The following is a 25,731-nucleotide window of genomic DNA, read 5'->3' on the forward strand; positions in this document are numbered from 1 at the left end:
ATTCGACAGCCAATCATAATCGTGAGCACTGCGTCACTTACGGCGCGCCAAAAAACAAGCCGGTACACCTTTCCAAACGGATTCCTACGCAAATCCGTATACTTGTACTGAAAACAGTTTCTCAGTGTATTAGTCTCTGTTATGTTCTGACATTTCTCCTCTATAATTTCTCATATCAACTTGAGCAAAATATTTAAAGTATTATAAGGCGAGGGATTTGTTAAGATGGTTATTTACTTTAAACAGCTCTAGTTTACGTCTCGACAGAACATTCGTGTTTTGCGTTGTGTACTTCGACTGTAAGTGACGTTTGTGGCGCCAGAAATCAAGGAGGAGCGGAGTACGTTTTAAAAAACGATGTGTTAACGCTCAAAGTAATCGGCTTAAAATTTGGACAAACACTTTTGAAAGTAATTAAGGGTCTTTTAAGACGCATTAAAGATGGTGATGTTACGCAGTAACGGTGATATGGACTCGAGCTCGGAGTTTCTGTCGCTGAACCCGCCTCAGCGAAAGTCCACGCGGCTAAAAAAGGCCCATGATGACAGTATAACGAGCGCCGAGGACAGTCCGGCCAATGTGAGTTAATAAGTATCCTTTCATGTACTAATATATTAGACACATTCTGTTGACTGACAGTGAAACGCTCGCTCCGTCAAAACAAAGCTGGCGATTAAAAGAGCGCGAGGCGTTTGAATGAACTGAATGAGCGCGCGAACTGTTTACTGTTCCAAAATACAAGCTAACAACTCGATCTGTAAGATTACGTTTCTTTTAGATCAGTAATAATGTACACAGTGGATCCCCGAGGGAGGTTTTTATTATTTGGGTTGCTGACAGATCAGAATCAACGGTTATTGCTCAAGCAATTTGAACTTCAGTATCAAGTGTACGTGACTTGTTTACACACAGGATTATGCTTAACATTAATTCTGTAGACAATTGTAAATTGTGCCTACGTGTGAATTTCCTTACAAACTAATATGTTAGTACATTTTCAGTCGACTGACAGTAAAACAGTTTGGTGAGGGCGCTGAAAAGAGCGCCAGATATTCATTAAGCGCGCGAGATTTTTGTTCATTCAAAACAAAAACAAACAATTCGATCTGCGAAGTATTTTACATTGTGAGCCACTGAATGAGGTTCTTATTTAATAACGCGATTTTTGTAGATTGGTAGTTGACCAGTTAGAATTCACGTTTATTGGCCAAGAAAATTAGTTCAAAGTGTAAGGAATAAGGAGTTGTACATCTTAAGATCTCATAACAACATTACACACTGTAGACAATCTACAGTATATACTCACAATGTGTGAAATACACATAATGGTGTGTAATGGATGGTGTGGGTTCAATGTAGTGAGCTTAAATGAGTAAAATTTAATCTAACAGCTAAATTGTGACAAAAGCAATTCAGTAAATACAACGTATGCACTACATAACAGATGCATGTCATTTATCATTGTATTGCTTTTTGTTTCAATGAGCTTAGTTATTAAACCAATATATTTTCACAATTTTCTAACGACCTTTAGCAGTGCACTTAAATAGTCCTGCGGTGTGAAACAGTTCAAATATTTCATGTAGGCTGGTCTTTCAATTAAAATGAGAACTGTATGTATAGTTAGAAAATAATTAGGGAAAAAAACGCATTTTAAAACAGTTTGTATGGCAAATAACAAGATACTGCTGTTATGACATGTCATTTCAACATCATGCATGTGTGAATGCTATTTGTCTTTTTTATTTTATTTTAAAATTTTTTTAGGGATTTTTGTCTGTAAAAGAGGAACACAGCTTGAGGAGCAGAGCGCAAAGAGGAAGACATGCTGTCACCTTTGCTGATATGAATGGACAAACCAGCAAATCCCCTCCAAAAGATGAGAAAAGTGGAAAGCAGAGGTTAGAAAGTGTTATGGTCTAAATTCTTGTTCTTGTATTTGTTTAATCACAGATTATCAGAAATGACACTGTATACATTTTTGTGTTTATTTATACATTTATTTGTTCATAGGAAGTCTCCAAGATTTCAGGCAGATGGAGAGCGATCTGCTGATGAACACACAGGTGTGAATGTCTGCCTGTAGAATTGACATCAAACAGCAGGTCTGTTTATTAACAGCTTACTGTAAAACAATGCATGTCTTTATAGATGACGTGGAATTGACTCCGACTTCTCGGAAACTGTGTACTCGGATACAAAGGCAAGAAGAGGACAGCGCTGTGAGGCGCAGCTCCAGAATCACAAGATATAAGCTTGATGCCCGGAACCAGTCTGTCCTCTATGACAGGCTCATCACGAAGTATGTACTAAAATACCAGTACTACCTAAAACGTACCTCTTTTCCACCGACAGGGTGCTTGTGCTGGAGCCATTGCCCAATCTGGACCTGTTTCCTGCGTTTTTACCAAAGAAAATGCAGTTCTGGGACAGAAAAATTGGCTCTGTACCTGCTTCTTAAACCACGAACCAGTAACATCAGAGGCCATATAGTAATGTGGTCAGTTATTTCAATAGCCGCGTTTCAACTATTGGGCCAAATGAGGGTGTGCTAGTGCATGCCGGGGCCAGTTACGTTCCCACTGTCACTTCCGGGGCTTCATCGTGCCTCCTCTAAAGCCATTGGCCTCGGCCCGCTGATTACCGTTGGGCCAAAGAAGGGCAACTGGGGATGGAGGTTGGGTCAAGTCAAAAGCGGAGTTTTGCTGAGTCATGTAAGAGACTAATTTCCCAATTTTTCATATCTAGCTGCCAGCTTACCTCAACAGATCAATGGAGAATCATCAGTACTGGTCAGTAGACGAAATCAGGGCTCATATGAATATTTGGGCTGATAAAAATATGCAACGTCATATCGACGGCGTCTGCCGAACAAAAATGTGATGAGGTATATTGTCGCCGAACTTGCCATGTTGTATATCCAGTGCATAATGGTACAGGTTCGGGAAAAATTAAAAACAAATTGCAGGCACAGTACCTATCCTTGTTCATTTAGCTGGCTAGTTAGTAGGACTGGGTGATCAAATACCCACAATATAACCACGATGATTTTCCTGACGATGTAAAATTCAACAAAATTGTGAATATCGAAATGATTTTAATGAGCCTTTTATTTGGCCATTAAGTTTCATTGAGTGTATCAGTAGACTAATTTCACAATCCCTCGGGGCTGTATAATTAATCAAAATGGAGATATGATCATATGTGATTATTTAACTGCCAAAGGCTGCAATTAAAGGCAGATAAACATGGTCTGTGTGCGCTTCAGAATGAACCGGTGACGCGCTGATCTGTGTGCACGTGCGGGGGCGGCGGGGCTCATGGGCTTGTGTTTTTTACGCAGTTCAGCTGCATTGTGTGAAGTACTGCTGGTTCAAGCATTTGCGCAAATCTAAACATTAGTAACCACTATAAAGTTATTATACAAATCTACAAACGTGGAACAGTAAAGGAGAGTTTGACAGCGGTTCACAAGATGTGAAACCCATAACTGTCAAACAAACATTGCACTTTCCATTGTATAATAAAAGCTCCTGGTGAAGGTAAAATAAACATGACTGCACTGACAGTGTCAAAATAAAAACCCCAGGTTAGCGTGAAGTAAATAGGAGAGAAATATATTAATTTCTTTAACAAATCTTATCTTGAAAATAATAATAATTCAGTGTTAATTTATTGAAAAACTCTGGGGAAACTTTTTTTTTTTTTTTAATGCTATTTCAGAGCAAAAACATGATTATTGAAATATCGAATATCTTCAATTTGCTGGAAAATATCAAGATATAATTTCTGAAGCCATATCGCCCAGCCCTACTAGCTAGTCTCCAGAGTCTGATACCTCAGCTTGAGTTTCCCTCTTGCTTGTGAAATGGGCAGGGTTTGTGAGACTTTTGCACCAGGGCGGCGTATTAAGGGCGGGTTTTCAGGCAACACTCTGGGGCTCTTTGCCCAATGGTGGGAATGTAGAACATTTTTGGTCTTGTGGCTTGAGTTCTGGGGCTTTTGGTCCCGGCTGAGCAGTTGGCCCGATGGTGGAAAAGCAGCTATTGTTTGACTCAAGTCAGTGGAAGTCAGTGGTCTGGTTCTAAGAGATTTGCAGATCCCCTGACTACACTGACTCAGGCACCAGCACCATTTTGATGGAAAGGGGACTAATCTTATTTTCTTTGAGATTCAGACGTCAAAATGATCATATATTCTTCAGACTCTGATGGCTTTTTGTGTGGAAATGTTCATGGTTCTCAGTGGCTGTTTTTTGTGCATTTCAGCACTGCGGAGGCTGTTCTTCAGAAGATGGATGACATGCAGAAGATGCGTCGTAGATTGAGAAGCAGAGATAGTGAGGAAGAAGAGGTGCATCGTGATCTTCATAACTTGAGTCGAGTACACCTTTGATTTGCCTGGACATTTGCCTGGAGATTCAACTGCTTTTGTGTTTCTCTTTAGAATCTGAGAATTTACTCTGGAGCCAAGAGGAAAAGGATTACAAGATCTTCAGTGAGTGCACAAGAGGAGAGCTCTGACAACCAGGAGAACGGTAATGCTTTCTTTAATCCTGCTCCACAATAAAAACGCTGGAATATGTCCATAGTTAATGTGATTAACTACACCTGTGGTTACTCTGCTAGATCATCTTGAGGGGACTTCTTACATTCGCTAAACCTTGGAACAGTTGGTTTTTAGTGTAGTTTGTTTGCAGATGCTACGTGGTTTGACATTTGTAATCTAATACAATTAAATTAATACATTTGAGACTTAAATTACCAAAAGTTTCAAATTCCACTATGGGAACCATGTGTATTTATATTTTAGCTTAGCTGTGAGTTTGAAGTAAAGGAAGACTGGGTGCCACATAATGATACTGTATAAAGACACTAAATAGATCAATTTTATTCCTTTAAACCTTGCTGGATGCACACAACAACGAACATACAGGACGTCCAGTGATGTTTGCTTTGTGAACTTAAAACAGTGAACCACTTCTGAGTCCGTGTAACAGATACATGGGTATAAGAGACTTAAATCAGTCTAATTACTGTTTGATTGTTCATATGTGTTAAAGGTATATATTCACAAGAAATGTTTGTTGTAATAAAGGTATTCCGATAAAAAAAAAAAATCTAAAAAATATTTGTATATTAATTTCATATACATTTTTTAGAATACAGTGATCAAGAGGAGGATGAGGATGGAGAAGGTGAGGGTGAAGAGGTGGAAAATGATGAGGGAGATGAAGATGATGAGGGAGACGAAGATGAGGAAGACAATGGGAAACGCTATGAGTTCCGACAAAGAAAAGCTGTTGTGCGCTACCAGGTGCCTGTTGAAGGTTAGTGTTATGATACACTACATTAAATGACCTATGCCCTGAATATGCAGATCTGAATGAAGTGCTCTTAAATTTTATCCTCTCTTCCTGTGACCTGAAATGTTCCATTTACTGTTTTATGTCATTTGTAAATTACAGAGCCAAAAAAGCAGAGCATATTTTTTAAGCGTCACTCCAGCCCGATAAGACGAAGATATCCCTTCAGTTCTGCAGGTCCCAGGAGCTTGTACAACAAAAAGAGGAGCACCAGGTCAGTACTAGTCTTCTGCATCTAAAGAGAAACTAAGAGTAACAAAAAAAAATAACTTGCAAATCTAAAGAGAGACAATCAGTTCGCATACAGCTGTTTTGTAGTGCCTTAAAAACTGGAATGGATCAAGATGCTGAAAAGCATGTGTACATAGACCAGCAATTAAAAAATAGAGCAGACGGTACTTGTTCCATCTCCCCTTTATACCACCCGTTGAGCACTTAAAATGACCAAAATGTACATCACTTTGCACTGTAGTGTCCATGTTGCAGTGCACTCATGTGTTTCCACTCCTTTTTGTGCTCGTCGTGCTGTAGTACAAGCAAGTGTGAAGGTGATGGGTGAGACAAAGCTTTCATATGGCCTGACTATGGCACATATGCATGTGGAAAAGTAAGGGATCTTTAGCGGGAAGACAACACAGGACTCTCTACACACTATACATCACGTTAACATAGTAGATACACAAATGTGTTTTGTCATATGAGTTTTGGGAGAGGTGTTGGGGTAAAGGGGGTGGTGGTGGTTGAATTTTTTTTTATTTATTTTTTTATGTTTAAGCCTATTTTATTTTTTATTTATTTATTTTTCATTGATGCCATAGTTTTTGATAAAATACAACTCATAAGAGCTTTTCTGTGGCTTGTCACCCTCTTAAATCATCTCAGGAGAAGACATGCCATCCACAGCAGTGACTCCACATCCTCATCTTCCTCTGATGAAGAGAAATTTGAGAGACGGAGAAGTAAGAGTCGTAACAGGTCAATAAACAGGTAAAAGTGTTCTCAGTGATGGAGTCTAAAACCTTATTTATACTATACTTCTTTTGGACAAACTACAGCACACAAAGCCAGAATTTATAGTACGCATGGCATTGTTTTAAAATAAGTTTGTTGAGGGTGATGTCACAGTGCTTAACGACTTGTCTTGTTCATCTCTCTCCAAAGACTTTTTGAGAAAGAATTGTATATTTGTTTTTTGTGGAAAATCTAGCTGTACACACAATCAGAAAAGAAGCTATTCTTGTTATTTCTCTTTACAAAGTGTTCCTGAGATATCATTATAAACTCTAGGATTTTGTAGTCTTTCAGTATTTAAAAGCAGATATTGTACAATTGACATTGTATGTATTTAACTGGTCACATTTGTCATGTAGATGCCTTCCAATGAATTTACTGAAGGAGAACTTGTTGGGAATCCACAAGGACAGAATGAAAGTTGGAGCAAGTCTTGCAGATGTTGATCCAATGCAGATTGACCAAACGGTATGTATTTTTCAAATGAATTGATCTAAAAGGAGAGAGAGAGAAAACTACAAGCTGTTTAATGGACTGTTGGGTGTGTGTGCGTGCAGGTGCGCTTTGACAGCATTGGTGGTTTGGGCAAACACATCTCTGCACTGAAGGAGATGGTCGTGTTTCCTTTACTCTACCCTGAAGTCTTTGAGAAGTTTAAGATTCAGCCTCCAAGGTATACTGTCTGATGTTGCTGAATAGATTTACTCTAAAATGCCTATTTCTTAAGTAAATAGCACACACTGTATAATTAAAGGTGATGTAGTATTTCATTTTTGATGCATCGCAATCTTAATTTGAACGATCTACCTTTTACCCTATGCAGCAACCTGCAAAGAGTAAAACTTTAGCACTAAGATCCTTTCACTGCATATTGAGAGGAAAGGATTGGTTTGACGCATTCCGTGTAAAGTGTGTCCAAAAAACAGATCCGGGCAATTCATTTGTCATTGAATAATGTCTCTTTTAATATCCTCTTTTTCTTTACAGTAAGTTATTGATGAAAACCACTTAAAATAAACATGTAATTCTAATCGCGCATGGCACGGATGCAGTCACGTTAATGTCTGCTCAACCAAAACACTTAGACCAGGCCTGGTTCCAGATCAAAATCTCTGAGGGTGCTTCTGAATTTAGTGATGTAGTAGTTAAAGTGAAGACACAATAAAGCACCAGTGTTGTTCAATTAAGGGTTCTTTGTCCCCTGTATAATTAACAGCATTGGCAGAGAAAGAATTTATTTTATATGTAGGCAAAATGTAAATTGTAACTGAAATATTCCCATATGAATCGGTATCGAATCGGGAAATCTGTATCAATACACAGTCGTAAGGTGAAGTGCAAGTATTTATGTTAAAATACTTCTTCCTATCCCAGTTTAATGGGCCAAGACAGCTATAACTAATGGTGTGATTTTGGGCTGGGACTGCATGTTTTTTGTTTTGCTTTTTTAGTCTGAACATTGGCAGTCATTACTTGTTACTAGTAGCACAGAAATTCCATACTTCACCTTTAAATATTTATTGTTTGTGTTTAAACTGTTTGGAAAAATGTAAAATATAATATTCAGTTAAGAGAGAATGCAAAATGGTAATAAGTATCTTGATTTGTGACACTCTGCTGTGTGTTTCCAGAGGCTGTCTGTTCTACGGCCCTCCTGGCACAGGAAAGACTCTGGTTGCTCGAGCCCTGGCGAACGAGTGCAGTCAGGGTGAGAGGAAGGTGGCGTTCTTCATGAGAAAAGGGGCAGACTGCCTCAGCAAATGGGTGGGCGAGTCTGAGAGACAGCTCCGTCTTCTGTTTGACCAGGTTTCCCACATTTCATTCATAAATAAGGTTGTGATTATCATTCATGGAAGCCCCCTGCATGATTAAAAAGGATTTTCTGTTGTTTATTTCAAAGGCATACCAGATGCGTCCCTCAATTATTTTCTTTGATGAAATTGATGGCATCGCACCTGTTCGGTCCAGCCGGCAAGACCAGATACACAGGTATGTTTTTTATTTATTATCTACCTAATGCTCTATTCTCACTGTCCTGTTCTAACACTGTTGAATGATCTGTTTGTTTGTGTGCATGTTGGGTTTGTCTGAAGCTCCATCGTGTCCACACTGCTGGCTCTCATGGATGGGTTGGACAGTCGTGGTGAGGTGGTTGTGATTGGAGCCACTAACCGACTGGACTCCATAGATCCTGCACTCAGGCGGCCCGGGCGATTTGATCGAGAGTTCCTCTTCAGCCTACCGGACAGAGAGGTGAGTTTTGAGATCTATAGTTGAATGAGGTATTCAAAATTCATGTTCCACCATAGTCTGTGTTTATAAACTAAATAAACCGTTACTACTGAAAAAAGTGTTGGTAGCACTTTATTTTACAGTACTGTTTTACATTTACGTACTATATAATTACAACAACTATAGTAATTAATAGGTACTAAACCTAACCTTAACCCAAATTAAGTACATGTAGTTACCTAATATTACTCTGTACTTTCTTGGGTAAGGATACTGAAAGTACATGTACTGTAAAAAAGTTTTTGTTTAGGATTCCTTAAAGCAGTGGTTTTCAACTGGTGGGTCACAACCCCAAAATGGGTTGCAGGTCTGTTCTGTTATGGTCACGGACAGCAGAGGAAAACAATGATAAATACAAATAATAAAATGCTCATAAACATTTAATTCTAAATAGTTAGAATGATTAGCCCATAATTTTCTAAAAGTCAGGAGAAGATGCTTCCTGTATGTTTTGTTGTTAATTGTCCAATTAAACTCTACAGATGTCACATAGTAGAAACTAGCCAAATTCGATAAATTCCAGCATGGACAGGTTGCATAACATACACTCATCCTCAAGAACCATAAGCAAAAAACAAAAAAACCCCAGTCAACATTAAATATGTAATTTACCTCCAACGAGCATGAAACCGTCGAAATTCAAGTGACATTTGGAAATCAGTAATGAAGCAATTACTACATTTGCATGTTTAATTTCAAAGACATTTTTGTTAACTTTTGTACAATACCAGTTCTGGTACTGTGTTGGGTCGCAACATTTGGGTCCCAAAGTTGAGAACCACTGGCTCACAAGAAATTGTTACTGACTGTAGGCTCGGAAAGATATTTTGAAGATCCATACAAGGCAGTGGGATCCGCAGCTCTCTGACGAGTTTGTTGAAGAGTTGGCCGACAAGTGTGTTGGTAAGAGCTCGTATTCCACATAACAGTTCCTCTGTCTCAACTTTTCATGTGCCAAAACTTGTGCTGGTGCTCTGCGAGACTAACTACCTTCCTGTTCCCCAGGTTACTGTGGTGCAGACATCAAAGCCGTGTGCGCTGAAGCAGCTCTGTGTGCTCTGCGCAGACGTTACCCCCAGATCTATTCTTCCTCCCAGAAACTGCTGCTGGACGTGGAGTCCATCAGCGTAAGTGGGCGAGACTTCCTCACAGCCATGAGGAAGATAGTTCCTGCTTCACAGAGGGCAGTTGCCTCTCCAGCTAAAGCGCTCACACCTGTTATTGAACCCCTGCTGAACTCTGCCCTCAATAACGCCATGGAGATGCTGCAGAAACTCTTTCCTCATGTAGAACAGGGCCTCAAGAAGAAAAAAGATACTGGTAAAGACAGCAAGTTATTTTTATAACTAATTATTAATTAATTAAATATGTTCATCTCTGGTGCTGCTTAGGACTACAATAGTTAAAATCTAAACTTTATGAGTGGGGACAGTACACATTCTGGACATTTGTCCATTAACCAAGTTAACCGTCACTCATTACTATTACTCATTTACTTAAATTATTAAACTAATGTGTAACTTGTCCAGCACTGTTTGTGCTACGGACATTAAGGAGAAGAGGTCTAGCATTTTTATCAGATCTTAAAACAAGGTATAAAAATCCATTAAAGGAGGGACCTGAGCCATATCTAGCAACCACCTAGGAAACCCTAGCAACCACGTGTTGATGCTCTAAAAACACCTTAGCAGCCGCATGGCAATACCTTGACAACCTTCCACAAAACCCTTTGAAATTTTTTGAATGGGAAAGCACCTGTTGTGTTTTTATTGTCATGTCATCGGTGCAAGTAAATATTTTCTGTTTTAGGGGGCATGACTGGCATCTTAGATGATCTGCTACAGAGTGAAGACGAGGGCTCTTTTGAGTACACTACTAATAAAGGCCAGAAGAATGCTGGACCTGCTGCATCTGCTCTTCATTTGAACAGGTTAAAGATGACCTCACAAATGACTGATTACCATGAGCGAGCTGTAGTCAAAATTTCTTTCAAAGGGGTAGTTCACCCAAAAATGAAGTCAGTCATAGAGGTTTGGAACAACTTGAGAATGAGTAAATGATGACAGAATTTGTTTTTTTTGGGTGAACTATCCCTTGAAGACAGGACATAGCTGAAGAACTACTTCTGGGAAAAATAAATAAATAAATCAGTATATAGAATATGTGCTCTAAACCCTAGTGATCTTGCTGTATTTCAGTGGGGACAATCAAACTGTTGTTTAGCCTATCCTGTGGTGTAATTACTGTGCTCTGCTTCGTTTCTATCATCTTTATCACAGGAGCGCCCTGCAGCAGCCCACCTCATTTAGACCCAGACTGCTGCTCTGTGGGACATCAGGTTCTGGTCAGACCTCACACTTGGCTCCTGCTATTCTTCACGCCCTTGAAAAGTTCACCGTGTATACGCTTGACATTGCTGTGCTGTATGGGGTCAGTTCTGCCACCCCAGAGGAGGCCTGCGCACAGGTAAAAACACCCAAGAGCGACTGATTTTATTCTAGAGATGGAGATACTGAGATGAACTTGTTTTATTAAATGATCTGTATTATATCTCAGGTTTTCTGTGAGGCGAGGAGAACAGCCCCCAGCATTCTGTATATTCCTCACATCCAGCGCTGGTGGGACACTGTGAGCGCCACATTAAAGGCCACATTCATCAGTCTTCTGCAGGGCATCCCTTCATTCTGTCCCTGCCTCCTCCTCGCCACATGCAGCTTTCCTTATCAGACACTCTATTCTGAGGTACAACATGTATATAGACTGCATACACACTGCATACCAGTTCAGGGGCTTGTTTGACTTAAAAAATGAAGTGGCATTCCCAACATTAACGTCTGTAATTTGGCATGTTTCTAAACATCTGTTTCAGTGGAAAATAGCTTTATTTTATCCATTGGGATTTGATTAGATCTTGTTATAGGTTAATGTTATTTCTCATGGCCCGTGCGGCTTTAGTTACATCCGAAGAAATGATTAGAACCCTATTGTCGCTATACTATGTTAGGTTTGTATGTTGTTTGGAATTACACAAATAGGAAAATAAAGTTAAACCTGTGTTTTCACCTGTGAACCTTTTGTATTCACACATGTAGGTTATAAGTGTCCTACACAGTGAACTTAAAGCTAAATTCAATCCGGACATATTGCAAGCCACTCTGTGACCATTGATATTAACAGTAACATGACATGCATGCTTTGGAGTATGAGATGTAGACTACAGACAGAATATGGTGCTGCCCCTTCACTTTCAGACATTTAATGAAATTGCAGACATTTGCAGTTTAATAATCAAAAATTAATTGTGCTGCCCTAGTACCAAATGTGATATTAAGAAAGTGAACGAAGTCAGATTTGATTTCATGTAGTTTTAAATCTTTCTCTCTTATTGAGTAGCTTGTATGACAGTAGTGAATTACATTGTAATATTGTCTGAAATGTTTGTTGCGTGTTTGCTGGTTTTAAGGTACAGGACCTGTTCCATGTTGAGTACGGTGAGGTGTTCAGTGTTCCACTTCCTTCACGGGAGGAGAGGCTCAGATTCTTTGAGGATCTCATTTTAAATCAAGCTGCTAAAGCACCAGCGTCTAAGAGAGAAGCAGGTGAGTGTTTCTTTTTTTCTCTCCATGGTGTTATTCACTTTCTTAGTGGAGTGTGTTTTAATGCTCACCTCCTGTCTTCTCAGTGCTGCAGGCGCTGGAGGTGCTACCAGTGGCCCCTCCGCCGCCTCCCCGCCAGCTCTCTGAGCAGGAGCAGCAGAAACTAGAAGAGCAGGAGGAGGACACACTTAGGGAACTCCGCCTCTTCCTGCGGGATGTCACCAACCGACTGGCTCAGGACAAACGCTTCAAGGCCTTTACAAAGCCTGTAGACACAGAGGAGGTAAGCAAATAGGTTTGTTTGACTTCATACAGCACTGCACAGACCGATTGGCCACTGTGCGATCTGCTATAATAGACATAAGGTCAGCACACTACAGAATGTACAGAAGTGATGGCTCTCTTTTCAAGCCCCCCTCCGACTGCAACTGGCAAATGTCGTTGATTGGTAAGGCGAGGCACAGCTGAAGTCGAACACCGAGTCGAATGCAACTCTTCTGTGCCAGCTCTCCAGCTTTTGATATCTTGCTGATCCAGTTCCATGTGCTGTCTAAAGTCGTGTTGTTTTCATTGGAACAGGTTCCTGATTACACTACTGTTATCAAACAGCCCATGGACTTATCCACAGTTCTGTCCAAAATCGACTTGCACAAATATGACACGGTGGCAGCTTACCTGCATGATGTGGATCTGATCTGGAAAAATGCCCTCGAGTACAACCCAGACAGAGACCCCTCAGGTGAGTTGGGAATATTAACCATGAGATGCCTTGTATTACAGAAATGTTACCATAGTTAACATTAAAATGTGAAAGAAAACAAAAGCAAAAGAGATTTGGGGCACGTTACTGTATATAAATCATTGGACAAAAGTATGAACGTGTGAATAGTGAAGATGATAGAACAGTTTGCAAATGAAAGATTCTGATATTTTATTCAAACTTTTGAGAATGAAGTGAAAGCAGGCTATTATGCTAATTATAGCGAGTTACCAGTTTCCATGATCTTGCATAATTATGTACTGTAATTTGTGTAATGTGGTAATATATGTTCTTATGTTTGCAATAGATCGGCTCATCAGGCACCGGGCCTGTGCTCTCAAGGACACAGTGCATGCCATCATCAGAGATGAATTAGATGAGGAGTTTGAGAAGATCTGCACTGAGATCAAGGCGTCGCGCACAAAACGAGGTGATGCTGCATTTGTGTTTACTCTGTCACAGTCTCACTCAAACCCAAACATTATGTCAGTCACACACATTTCTATATTTATTTTCAGGCCAGACCACATCACGGTTCACTCCTGCTTACTATTACGTGTTGCCAAAGGTCTCTGCTACAGTGGAGAAGATGAGTGATCAAGCACCCAGTAAAGATGCTGCACCTGTGGCAGCACCAGCAGTGATTTTACCCCGTCAAACAGGAAACAATATAGGTGAGACCTTTACACATTAGTGCTATAGAGCTTCACAAAACTCCTATCCATGTTTAAGAATTTGGGGCTTTTGTTTGATGCATTGAAAAACTTATAATTGGCTGCAAGGTCCCCATAGTCATGGAAAAACCTGGAAATATCAGGGAATGTTAAAAAATGTTCTTCTATAATTTTTCTGTAATTAATAATAATAATAGTAAAATTCTGGTTTATCCTCCATTCTAAATTTTTTAATTGGTTAAGCATTGCTCTTGTGTAGAGAGAAACTTGCTTTCAAAAAGTGATGTCTGATTTTTAAACTAATTGTTCTTTTGATTGAATTGGTCGAACACAGAGTTTTGAATCAGAATTTGTCTGAATGATTCATTAGCAGAATCCTGATTCATTAGAAAAATCCTTATTCATTCATCACAAACAATTGGAGGTCATGGAAATTCATTGCTAAGAAAGTTGAACCCTGTACATATAATGACTGTATGCTGCGATTGTGGCTGTTTTCAAATGACGTAACAAATCGTCAAGTGAGAGAAATCGGGCTTTTGTAAACTTCGTTTACAAGTCGAAGGTGTAGATTTTTTTTTACTAGTTTGAAACTGTATTTACGGTTATTCCCACATAGCAACAAGTTGTTAAATTTAAGTTGATCATCCCTGGGCAGGAAGACTTTATTTTATGCAGGCTACAGATGGAATATTTTGTCTATCCACAGCTTCACGGAAGAAAAAGAAAAACCAATGCAGGAAGAATCGATGGAAAAATGGCTTCATCAGCAAAAAGAAGTATTCCCCACATTTGAACTCCAGAGACAACCCCAACACTGCCGAATCAGGGGAAGAAGAGGAAGATGAAGAGGAGGAGGAGGAGGAGGATGGAAAACCGGCTGAGAGTGCAGCTGCAGAGAAATTGAAAGATACTGAATGTGAGGCAATGGATGTTGATGGCTGTGCTTGTGCAGAGGACCCAAAAGAGTCCAGTCCAAACACTTTAACGCAGGATAGTCACAACCCTAATGAGGGAAGACAACATGGCAATACTGCCTCTGTAGTGGATGGAGTCGCGAATGGAGAGATGGTCCAGCATGAGCGAAATTATGCCCAACCAGCAGAGAGGGCGGAGACAAGTGCAGAGGACAGCACAGGAGCAGGTTAGTATATCAGACACACATTTACAGTAATTAGTAGATGTTAATTAAAGAATTTTGCTGCATATTTATTATGGCATTTATTCTAACAGTTGTGGTATTTCTCTTGACCTGAAGCTGTATTTGTGTTTGAATGTGTTGATGTTCAGAGATCCGACTGAGGCGAATGACCAGAGGTTTTAGGGTCCGGGCCGAACAGCAGAGTCTCATCAGTGTGGATGCTGCCATGAAGATCCTGGAGCAGAAGAATCAGCCTCTTGTCGTGGACCACAACAAACTGAATGTAAATCACCTATCTACAAATTCTATATCCTCCCGAGTCCCGAGTGTGCATTTTCCATTAGGAGTGTTTGGACTTCAGTCTACATTGAAAGCTATAGGATGTCCCCTTGCTCCCTATTTAGTGAAGGACTTAACCTTTAGTGTGCTGTCAGTCTGCCCTGGTCTCGGAACAGTTTGAAATGCACCTTATTTTCATCCTAACTCCATATAAAGCCTCTGAAAGCAAAATTTTTCAGCTTTTGGATGAACCCATTGATTCTCAGTGTGAAAATGCACAGTGAATATAAGAATGCATTTACTAATGTTAATGATTAGAACCTTATTGTACAGGGATAATAAAATATAACAATTTATATTAAAATGAAGTGGAATAACCCACAGATGTGTTAATGTGGAAAGTTATTCAAAATAACCAACATGTTTTTTTTAAACTTTTGTGGGAATAATGTCCCAAAATACACGAACGTGGACATGTTTATCAGCATGCTAACGCGCGAACTTTAATGAATTTTTAAAGCGGCATATCAAATGAAACTTGAGATGCTACTATTTACATCCAAACACGTTTGTTGGCTCTGCGACCATAGAAACGCTTCACGGAAATTGATGTCTCGCTGTTGTGTTATGTGACTCAGTGCGTCAGAGGTTAAACCCTTAAATTACAGTCTAAAATGTTGTATGTAGTCTGTTTAAATTAATTTAAATTATGCGTTGCGTATAGCAAAGCCAAAATACAACAAACACGCATGTGTACACGGGGTCACATGAGGATATACAAACTTGGGTTCAGGTTTTTCAAAAGAGTCAACAGCTTTTTTTGACATGATTGTCAGCATTAAAAATATAGTATTAAAATAATCAACACACAAAAGAAATATGATGTACAAATTGTATATCTAATTTGACCCCTTATCGCTGTATAGATTTTAAAATATTTGTACATTTCAGTCAAAGCAGTGTCAAGCCAATATTAAAAGTTTGTCTTGATTTGTTTTACATGTTCTAATAATTTCATTTAAATACTTTTTCCAATTTGCCCCAAATACTGTTTAGCATTTCTTTGTAGTGTGTACATTGAAATGGATTTTATGTTTGACTGGTGCTTTCAATCTCTCTTTTGTCTTTCTTAATTTAGGAGCTTCTACAGAAAGTTGTGCTTGTGACGGAGGAGTTTGAGGTCACTCAACTAGAGAAACTTTATGCTCTGTTGTGCCAGAGCATTTACAGACACAGGAAAGATTACAACAAAACTGCACTTATACAGGTATGTTTAAAGCCAGTTGCCTAATTAACATTGTAAAAATCCCGGAGGTTAACTTAAATGGACTTTGCAGGATTGTTTTATTTTCATATTTGAAAATCTTTTTCGATTTATCTGCCTAAACATTTATCTACTTTTCTTTTCCAGGAGATGTCAAAAGAAGTTGACGAGTTTTCCTAGTTTTCTTTTTTGTTGTTGTTACATAAACTATCCTATATATTTCTTATGATACTACTTGTAAATTATATTTAGCTAATTCTTTAGTCATATCTTAGAGTGTTGTGCATATTAAATGCATATTAAAGTCTTTGGAAAAAATCCTCATTGTTTTTGGTTTTCATTCAACATGAGACAATCATTTATTTATTTTTTTGTGGGACATTTCAAGGCTGTTCTTTTGACATACTACACCTTTCTACTCCACTTAAGTTCTGAGAGTAGTTGGATGTTGTAATGACTGGTTCTGACGAAATCTTCACCGTTAAAGACATGCTATTTGGAAACGGGGAAATTTCCAAACGAGTCTATGAAAAGATGCAGGGGGTCACGTGACCGCACGCTGAATCTGATTGGACCGTTTCAGAATATTTAGGTTTTACGTTTCTGTAGTCAGTGCTTTAGTTCCTTATAATACAAACACTTTTAGAACCATGAATGTGTGCACTGAACCCATACGAAGTCCTACATGAGTTTCCTAACTTAATTAGCTTCCAAATGTTGTGTTATCACCGGCTTTACGTGACGGCCGGGAGTCGCCTGGCGATGACGTCACGACGTATAACTGACAGTGGTGACGCCTTGACATTAAAAAACTGCCATTAAAATGAGCGCAGATGATTATTGTGTTCGCTCATAAACACCCGCGCAGTCCCACCCGCTCTAATATTAGTGGCGCACGGACACAACAGAGAGGATCATTCTGATTTGCGTCGCAACTGTCCGGTCCAGTCAGGGTTTTTTTCTCTACGTGCGGCGGGTTTCGATGCGTCTTGCCTTCCCTTCCTGCAACTGAACCGGCGGATACTCAGAGAAGGCACCCAGAGCCGCTATCTGAACCTGAACTCCAGCGGCTGGTGTTGAGAGGGGACCCTGCGGTGAGTTTCAGCGCGTCGCAACAGCTCCCTCATTAACAAGGACAACAGCATACTATGTTTTTTTTTTTTTTTTTAAATCTAGGGGTACTATGTAAATATCAAAGGGCATGAATATGGTAGATGTACATGGATGGGCCACTCCCTTACTAACAAAAAATAGCAGAAAGTACTATTTTGGAAAGTGCACCATGGTAATACCATGGTATTTAAGAACCATGGGGTACCAAATACTATACCATGATGGAAATGGCTCTAATAGATAACAGGACACAGCACTGTGGATGGATGTGTGAATGTTGATAACAGAATTCTAAGTCAACTGTCCCAAACTAGTTTCGTGTGTGTTATTGTTTCTCTGTCTTTCAGGATGTTGAGCTCCACACTTGGAATAGGACAAATGTTTAGCATGTAAATCAAACCTCCTGGAGGTTTTTGGACAGTTCAGTCTCTTTTTCACACTTGCAAGCACAATGTCAAGCAGAAGGAAGTCCACAACCCCCTGCATGGTGCTTCAGTCAGATGGTGTAGAGCAGGATCCAGATATGGAGGCCCTGGAAGGGAATGTAGGAGCCGAGAGTATGGCAGATGGTCCTACAGAGGGAGCAGTGGTTCCCATGGAAACAGAGACAGGTGAGTTGTATCTTGGAGTCAGATTTATCAGAGAAGCACTTTGTCCTAACCGGGCACGTCAGAAATGTTACTTGTTGCTGGAAACTACTATTGTTTATATTTAAAAGTGAAAGTACTGCTCAAAGCAACAAAATCACAGCCAAACAGGATTTTGTTGATGTTTAATAGTCAGCAATGTTAAGAATGATTTTGGACCAATGAGATTTTGCTATGGGCGAGGCCATCCAGCACTAGGCATGTGATGGTATTCGGTTATACGGTGTATCACGGTAATTAACATGCACAGTATTGTTGTTGTGGGTACTTCAAAATACCGTAAATCTAGAGAACCTTTTAGCCAAATGGTTTAGATTTTTCTGATCGCATATTCGTATTTTCCATCAACAAATCAAGATTCACAACATGTGAATGCCTGTATGTGGCATAAATGGCACATACACACTCTGATGTAAACAAAACCAATGTGGACGAGAAGCATGGCTGAAGGAGGAACACATTTAAGGTAAGTTGTGACAGTTCTGCTCGTTTTTCCAGACTGTTTTTGAAAACAGAGGCAACACTCTGAAAGACAGCTAGCTAAGTAACAACTAAGATGACAAAAAGTGAACTGTTGTTGCCATTTGCAGATAATGTGTAGCTTGCTTTCAAGTGGCCGAAGAGTAGTTCGCTAAAACTCCGCTAGCTACATGGTAACTTCTTGTACTAACAACTAAAATACAGTTGTAATCAGCTAAAACTAAGTCCTGTAATTAATAATGGCAATGTGGCACAATGATGATTTCAATTTTAAGTTCAGTAATACAATCGTACTTTTCCATACAGTGTTAGGGAACTTGCGTTCATTAAATTTGTAGCTAGCAACTGGCTTGCTATCCAGAAAAGAAAAAAAAACATGCATTAGTTTTTTAAAATGTTTAGGGTTCTTTTCAAAGTTCTTTTGTTTTCTGTTTTAGAAAGGCCGGTTTGGTTTTGAAGAAAGTAATTAAACTTTTTATTACAAGAACCACTATAAAGTTTATATTTTAACCAGTTTTTATAATGTAATTCAATACCGTGATAATACCGTATACTGTGATAGCTTATCGTGATGTGAAAATTGTCACATGCCTACCCAGCACAACACAACAAAAAAAGAAACCAAGCGACCAACAGAATGTCTTGTTGCCCATCGCTGTTTATGATCATAGCTAGTTAGGACAAAAACTTAGGGTCTCCCATTTCGCCATCTGACCGGGGTCCGTTAGGGCTTAAAAGTACAGGACAAATCGTGTATTGATTATATGCGGGACAAATCTTTTAATCTTTATAGATGGGACTGTTCCATAAGTTAGAAGGGTAGCAAGTAGCAACCCTTGTGCAAGTCATACAATTTTGACCTCTTTAGCATTCTCAAATAGTAATTATAATGAAAACTATACTTTTACTGTCCTTACAGAATATGAGGGGTGCCATTTCTCAAGCGAGGATTGTTGTTCTTCTGGAAAACGCTCGGGTCAATCATCGCTAGAGCAGCCCATCTCTGATCTGACTGCTGAGGGTGGTTTTTTGCAGACAGAGATTGAAGACAGTGATGACCCCTCTGTTTCTGGCATCTCTCTCAGCAAGACTCCCATAATGAAAATGAAAAGCAAGTCTGAACCCAAGAGAATAGCTATGTCTCTTAAAGGCACAAGTGAAAGTGAGACAGTGGCTGAAAGTGAGATGGAACTGGAGCCGTTAGAAGCATCGGTTATGGGCACGCCCATGGCAGGAGAGCTGCTGAGCCCATTGCTCGCAGATTCTGCAAAGCCCAGTGTTCTTGTCAACATTTCGAACCCTGTGGTTGCAGATCAGAAGAAGCTGGTGATGAACTCTGCAACGGTTCTTCCGGCTGGTCTGGCCCAGGTTCTTTCTGCCTTGCAGGCCCAGCAGAGTGCTCAAGCGCAACTTCTAATACCTGTGAGCAGTATTCCCACCTACAATGCTGCCATGGATACCAATGCAGTCCTGGTCAACACTTACAAGAAGTTCCCATACCCGTCAGTGTCTGAGATCATGGGACTTGCGGCCCAGACCAAGTTCAGTGAGGAGCAGATCAAGATCTGGTTTTCTGCTCAGCGGTTGAAGCATGGTGTTAGCTGGACCCCAGAGGAGGTTGAGGAAGCCAGGAGAAAGCAGTTTAATGGCACAGTTCACACAGTGCCCCAGACCATCACAGTCATCCCGGCTCATCATCTCTCAGCCACCAATGGCCTGCAGTCCATTCTTCAGACCTGTCAGATTGTGGGGCAGCCAGGTTTGGTTTTGACCCAGGTTGGCACAGCAAACAGCCTCCCAGTTACCACGCCAATAACGCTGACTGTAGCAGGAATGCCCATTCAGAGCCAGACGCCCAAGATCGCAACCAATCAGACAAGCCCGCTTAGTGAAACTAAAAGAGCGACTACAGTTCAGCCCCCATCTTTGACCCCTCAGGAAAACTCTGCTCTCAGTGCTGACCACTTTGGCCTGCGGCCTAAGAAATCCAAGGAACAACTGGCCGAATTGAAAGCAAGTTATCTGAAGAATCAGTTTGCCAGTGATGCTGAGATAGCTAGACTGATGAATTTAACCAACCTCACTAAAGGAGAAATCAAAAAGTGGTTTAGTGACACCCGATACAACCAGCGCAATTCTAAGAACAGCCATGTCTTTATCTCTAATGACAATCCCAGAAGCAATAGCAGTGCCACCATTATTATCGATTCCAGCGACGAAACACCTCAGTCTCCAATGCCATCACCTGTCAAAGAGAAGGAGACACGCTCCAAGACCTGGAACCCATTCCCAGACTTTACGCTGCAGAAATTTAAAGAAAAGACCCCAGAGCAGTTGGTCGTCTTGGAGGAAAGTTTTCAAAAATGCGATACACCAACTGATGAAGAGCTCAGTCGACTGAGGGCTGTGACAAAGCTCACCAGACGAGAGATCGATGCCTGGTTTACTGAAAAGAGAAAAACCCCGGCAGCAGAGACCTCTGAGTCGAAAGCAGATGGTGAAACATCTCAGAAGAAGGGCAGCCAAACTCCTCCTGGGGTTAAAAGGATGAGCAAAGAAAAGGCTAGTAAGAAAACACCAGAACAGCTACACGTTCTGAAGACTGCATTTGTTCGCACCCAGTGGCCCTCCACAGAAGAATACGACCAGCTGGCTGAGGAGAGTAAACTGCCTCGCTCCTACATTGTCAACTGGTTTGGCGACACACGCTATGCCTGGAAGAACGGCAACCTAAAGTGGTATTTTTACTATCAAAGTGGAAACGTGAATGGCAGCAGAAACCGAAAACGAAGGATTCGCAATCGCGGTTGGGGGAGAACACGTACTAGAAAACCGAAGAAGCATACAGAATCAGAGAAGGCATTACCGATAAAGTTCAAGTCTGGGAGAGAAATTCTGAAGGAATACTACTTGAAGCACAAATTCCTGAACGAACAGGACTTGGATGAACTGGTTGCCAAGACTAACATGAGCTACGAGCAAGTGAGAGAGTGGTTTGCGGAGATTCATCGGAAGGAGGAAATGGGTACCAACCCTTTTGAAGATAAAACGGGAAATAAAGAACAAGATGAGGAAGAGGATGAATTACAGGGCGAAAATGAGACGACAATTGAGGAGCAAGGACCTTCTGCAATGGGAGATGGTGATGACGATGATGATGATGATGATGAAGACACAGATGACAGTGATACATGGGAGCCTCCGCAGAGTGTTCAGAAAACGTTGGCCACGTCCGAGGATCTGTCTCTTTGAAGTGGGTTCATTTTGGTTAAAGGTTGGGAGTGGCCAAGAGTCCTTGTAAATGATTATTGTGGTAAAAAGCTCATGACTACATGCCCTCCTTCACTGCACCAATTCTGCTTACATTTTCCATAGCTTCACTTAAAGTTGGACAAGTTCCTTTTATCATAAATGTTGTGGAGAATGACTTCAGTGCACATGTTTGGCTTTAGAAATTAATGTGATACATGAACAGCGTTTCTCTCTGCGGCTCTGAAGTGCATTGGTAACTCGAGAGCCCTTAAATTATCTTGACATTGTCATGCATATAATTTGAACTGATTTTAATGTCTACCAGAATTTATCTGCACCTTAAACTTTGCACATGCAAAGATATCCTATTCGAAGCCTCTTTGTAGGGTGGAAATTTCCTGATTTCTAAGGCGGCTTTTCCTGTCATTGGAGAACTCTTAGTGCCAAAGGTATTTTTTGAATGTTATGGTTCCCTGCGCTATGGACCGAATAGCTAATTAAAGTAATATGCATGAATACGTTGTCATTTGGACAGAAACACACAAGAGGCACTTTGGCGACCTCTATAACGTGCTGGGTTTAAAAAACTAATCCAGCCACATTATTTGTGTAGCAGTTAAAGGGGTGAGATCAAATTAAATTTTCAAATTCAGTTACTAAGGTGTTTTATCACTCTTTCCTAGTGTTTTTATTGTGCAAGCTGGAAACTTCCATTGCCTTCACCATATACTGACGATGGATATTTGAGGTACAGGACAGTGCATCCAACAGGAAGCTGAATATAGATTTTTACATACAATACAGAGCTGTAGCCTTTTGTTCCTTTTCACTGCCATAATGTGGGACATCTTCACACAATAATGGCTTGAAATAATACATGAAGAAAATTATTTTGTGGAAATGTCAGTGCTTGTGATAAATAGGAGATTGTGACTATTTTACAGCTAACACGCTTTTCAACTGGACTGTTCAAGTATTTTCTAATATTCAATGGGAACATGGAAAATTGTAAACGTTTTTGCTATTTGCTGTTCATGGAAATTAATTTTAAAGCAAGCTCTGTGTCTTTTTGTGGTTTTTTTTTTTCTTTTTTTTTTCTGAGCTGTCAAAGATGGTCATGTTTTTTTTGCTTCTTTTGAGGGATTTTTTTGTTTTTTAAACATCAAAGAACCATTGATAAATAATTACCCTGTGGGAAGATATAATTGGGCTTTTTTGTTATAATAATGCTTGTGCATGAATGCAGAGCACTATAACAGGTACTTAAAAAGGACCCCTGTGTAAGACATTCAATGTCTTCATTATATTTGCATGCGTCAGACATTGAGAATAATGATGAAAAAGTGTATTTGAATTTGTACATATACCTTTGCGCTCTACAAGTAGGTCTACAAAAGCGTTTTATAATCTTGTATTTACGGTGATTATGAGTTTCACTTTTAAACAAGTGGGTTGCTTGTAATGCGATCATTCAGACAATTATTTTGCGGTTTTGTTTTTGTTTTTTTTTCAGACTGATATTTACGGATTTTTAAAAGCTGCTCTTTCTTTCTACATATTTTTGACTTGCTTGCAACCCTGAACTTATTCCCTATGAATACTGTAGTATATTATAGGCAAGAGGTCAAAGGTGCCTCGGTGAACATGGTAAGTACTGTTTGAACAAAATAGCACACACAAACTTGGCAACATGCATCCTCTCCACTGTTAATAACCGCTCATTTCCTGTTTTCTATAGTTTGAGAACCTGCTACTGGGATCTTGCTTTAACTGAATGCATTTAAGTGCAGAATCAAATCACAGTTGAATTTCTGTCACTAATAGTGTTAAACTGGCAGTGTATTTCTAAAAGGTTATGAAAGTAGTCTGGCTGTTACTAGGCTCTGTAAAACAGATTTTTTACATGCACAAATAATAATACAGATCTGGAACCATCATGGATTGTGATTTGAAACTCATGACGAACCTTAAAAACTGAAGACGCCCTGCTGTGGTGGCAAAAGCTTTATTTCCCATAGCCATAGATCTTGTGCAATGCTTTTAATTTAATTGAACTGTTTTAATAGGCTTTTGCTTGTTTTAGACTAAATATATATTTTCTACTTGTTTGAGGACAAAACAATAAATTTGGATGATAAACAACTGATACTGTCTACTTTATTTTCAATTCAGGGTTGGTTTTCTCAGGAAGTGTCCTTATCACATTCCATCTCTGAATGTTAAAATCTTATTGATAAGTGATATACATAAAAAGGAACACACTGAGAGACAAACCAGGAAAATATTTTATAGAAATCATACTGCAACATTTTACAATATGTTACAACTGTATTGATTCATATGGGGCAATTTAGTTCTGGGCATGCAGAATGAATTAAATGTAGGTTAAATAAATGATTTAACTTATCAAAAAATTTAATATTTGAAAGAAAATTACTCATACTTTGAAATATGCAGTGATTGAGATACTATAATCACTGATGTCTACAAATCTGACAATTACTAAAAATCCATGAACTGTAAACTGATAAAAGTACACAGGATGCACAATTAATGGGAAGTCTTACCTTGACAAAGTGATATCCTCCATGATTGTTCAGTAATATACAGTTGTGATCAAAAGTTTGCATACCCTTGGAGAACTGGTAATATATGTACCATTTTTAAAGAAAACAGGAGTGAGCAGGCAAAACATATTTATTTTATTTCTTATGGGATTCATATTCAACTGTAGGTTATAACAGATTGGCACAATCATAAAACAAAACATGGCAACAAAGAAAAAAATGAAATGACCCCTGTTCAAAAGTCTGCATACCCTTAGTTCTTAGTACTGTGTATTTCCCCCTTTAGCGTCAATGACAGCGTGCAGTCTTTTGTAATAGTTGTCTATGAGACCCCAAATTCTTGCAGGTGGTATAGCTGCCCATTCGTCTTGGCAAAATGCCTCCAGGTCATGCAAAGTCTTTGGTCGTCTTGCATGAACTGCACGTTTGAGATCTCCCCAGAGTGGCTTGATGATATTAAGGTCAGGAGACTGTGATGGCCACTCCAGAACCTTCACCTTTATCTGCTGTAACCACTGGAGGGTCAACTTGGGTCATTGTCGTGCTGGAAAGTCCAAGAGCGTCCCATGCACAGCTTTCGTGCAGAAGAATGCAAATTGTCTGCCAGTATTTTCTGATAACATGCTGCATTCATCTTGCCATCAATTTTCACAAAATTCCCCGTGCCTTTAGAGCTCACACACCCCCAAAATATCAGTGAGCCACCATGCTTCATAGTGGGGATGGTATTCTTTTCACTATAGGCCTTGTTGACCCCTCCCCAAACATAGCGCTTATGGCTGTGACTATAAAGCTCTATTTTGATCTCATCACACCAAATTACAGTTTGCCAGAAGCTGTGAGGCGTGTCAAGGTGTTGTGGGGCATATTGTAACCGGGCTTTTTTGTGGCATTAGCGCAGTAAAGACTTCTTTCTGGCAACTCGACCATGCAGCTCATTTTTGTTCAAGTATCATCGTATTGTGCTCCTTGAAACAACCACACAGTCTTTTTCCAGAGCAGCCTGTATTTCTCTTGAGGTTACCTGTGGGTTCTTCTTTGTATCCCGAACAATTCTTCTGGCAGTTGTGGCTGAAATCTTTTTTGGTCTACCTGACCTTGGCTTGGTATCAAGAGATCCCTGAATTTTCCACTTCTGAATAAGTGATTGAACAGTACTGACTGGCATTTTCAAGACTTTGGAGATCTTTTTATATCCTTTTCCATCTTTATAAAGTTCCATTACCTTGTTACGCAGGTCTTTTGACAGTTCTTTTCTGCTCCCCATGGCTCAGTATCTAGCCTGCTCAG

At 39.8% G+C, this 25,731-nt stretch overlaps 2 protein-coding genes across 3 annotated transcripts; both read left to right on the forward strand.

Annotated features, from left to right (window-relative positions):
• The first annotated feature begins 293 nt into the window (after positions 1-293).
• Positions 294-16,696, forward strand: LOC127454325 (ATPase family AAA domain-containing protein 2-like). The gene is made up of 28 exons (XM_051721441.1): positions 294-579; positions 1,768-1,901; positions 2,014-2,066; positions 2,152-2,302; positions 4,269-4,353; positions 4,447-4,537; positions 5,162-5,329; positions 5,468-5,579; positions 6,248-6,352; positions 6,736-6,844; positions 6,934-7,049; positions 8,008-8,182; positions 8,277-8,365; positions 8,470-8,629; positions 9,481-9,571; positions 9,674-9,988; positions 10,478-10,598; positions 10,948-11,134; positions 11,225-11,410; positions 12,132-12,267; positions 12,351-12,547; positions 12,844-13,003; positions 13,332-13,454; positions 13,543-13,698; positions 14,408-14,842; positions 14,989-15,122; positions 16,257-16,385; positions 16,530-16,696. Exons 1-28 carry the CDS (start codon positions 442-444, stop codon positions 16,560-16,562), a joined length of 4,089 nt encoding a protein of 1,362 aa, XP_051577401.1. The 5' UTR covers positions 294-441; the 3' UTR covers positions 16,563-16,696.
• A 453-nt stretch (positions 16,697-17,149) lies between these two features.
• Positions 17,150-24,011, forward strand: LOC127454284 (zinc fingers and homeoboxes protein 1-like). Of its 2 annotated transcripts, XM_051721379.1 has the most exons (4): positions 17,150-17,476; positions 17,843-18,106; positions 19,542-21,875; positions 22,558-24,011. In XM_051721379.1, exons 2-3 carry the CDS (start codon positions 17,947-17,949, stop codon positions 21,872-21,874), a joined length of 2,493 nt encoding a protein of 830 aa, XP_051577339.1. In that variant the 5' UTR covers positions 17,150-17,476; positions 17,843-17,946; the 3' UTR covers position 21,875; positions 22,558-24,011. The 2 variants fall into 2 exon arrangements, with proteins under 2 accessions (XP_051577339.1, XP_051577338.1); XM_051721378.1 differs by lacking the exon at positions 22,558-24,011 and having other exon boundaries at positions 19,542-22,526.
• Positions 24,012-25,731: the final 1,720 nt, after the last annotated feature.

This window comes from Myxocyprinus asiaticus, chromosome 16 (genome assembly GCF_019703515.2).
Source record: "Myxocyprinus asiaticus isolate MX2 ecotype Aquarium Trade chromosome 16, UBuf_Myxa_2, whole genome shotgun sequence".
Taxonomy (NCBI): domain Eukaryota; kingdom Metazoa; phylum Chordata; class Actinopteri; order Cypriniformes; family Catostomidae; genus Myxocyprinus; species Myxocyprinus asiaticus.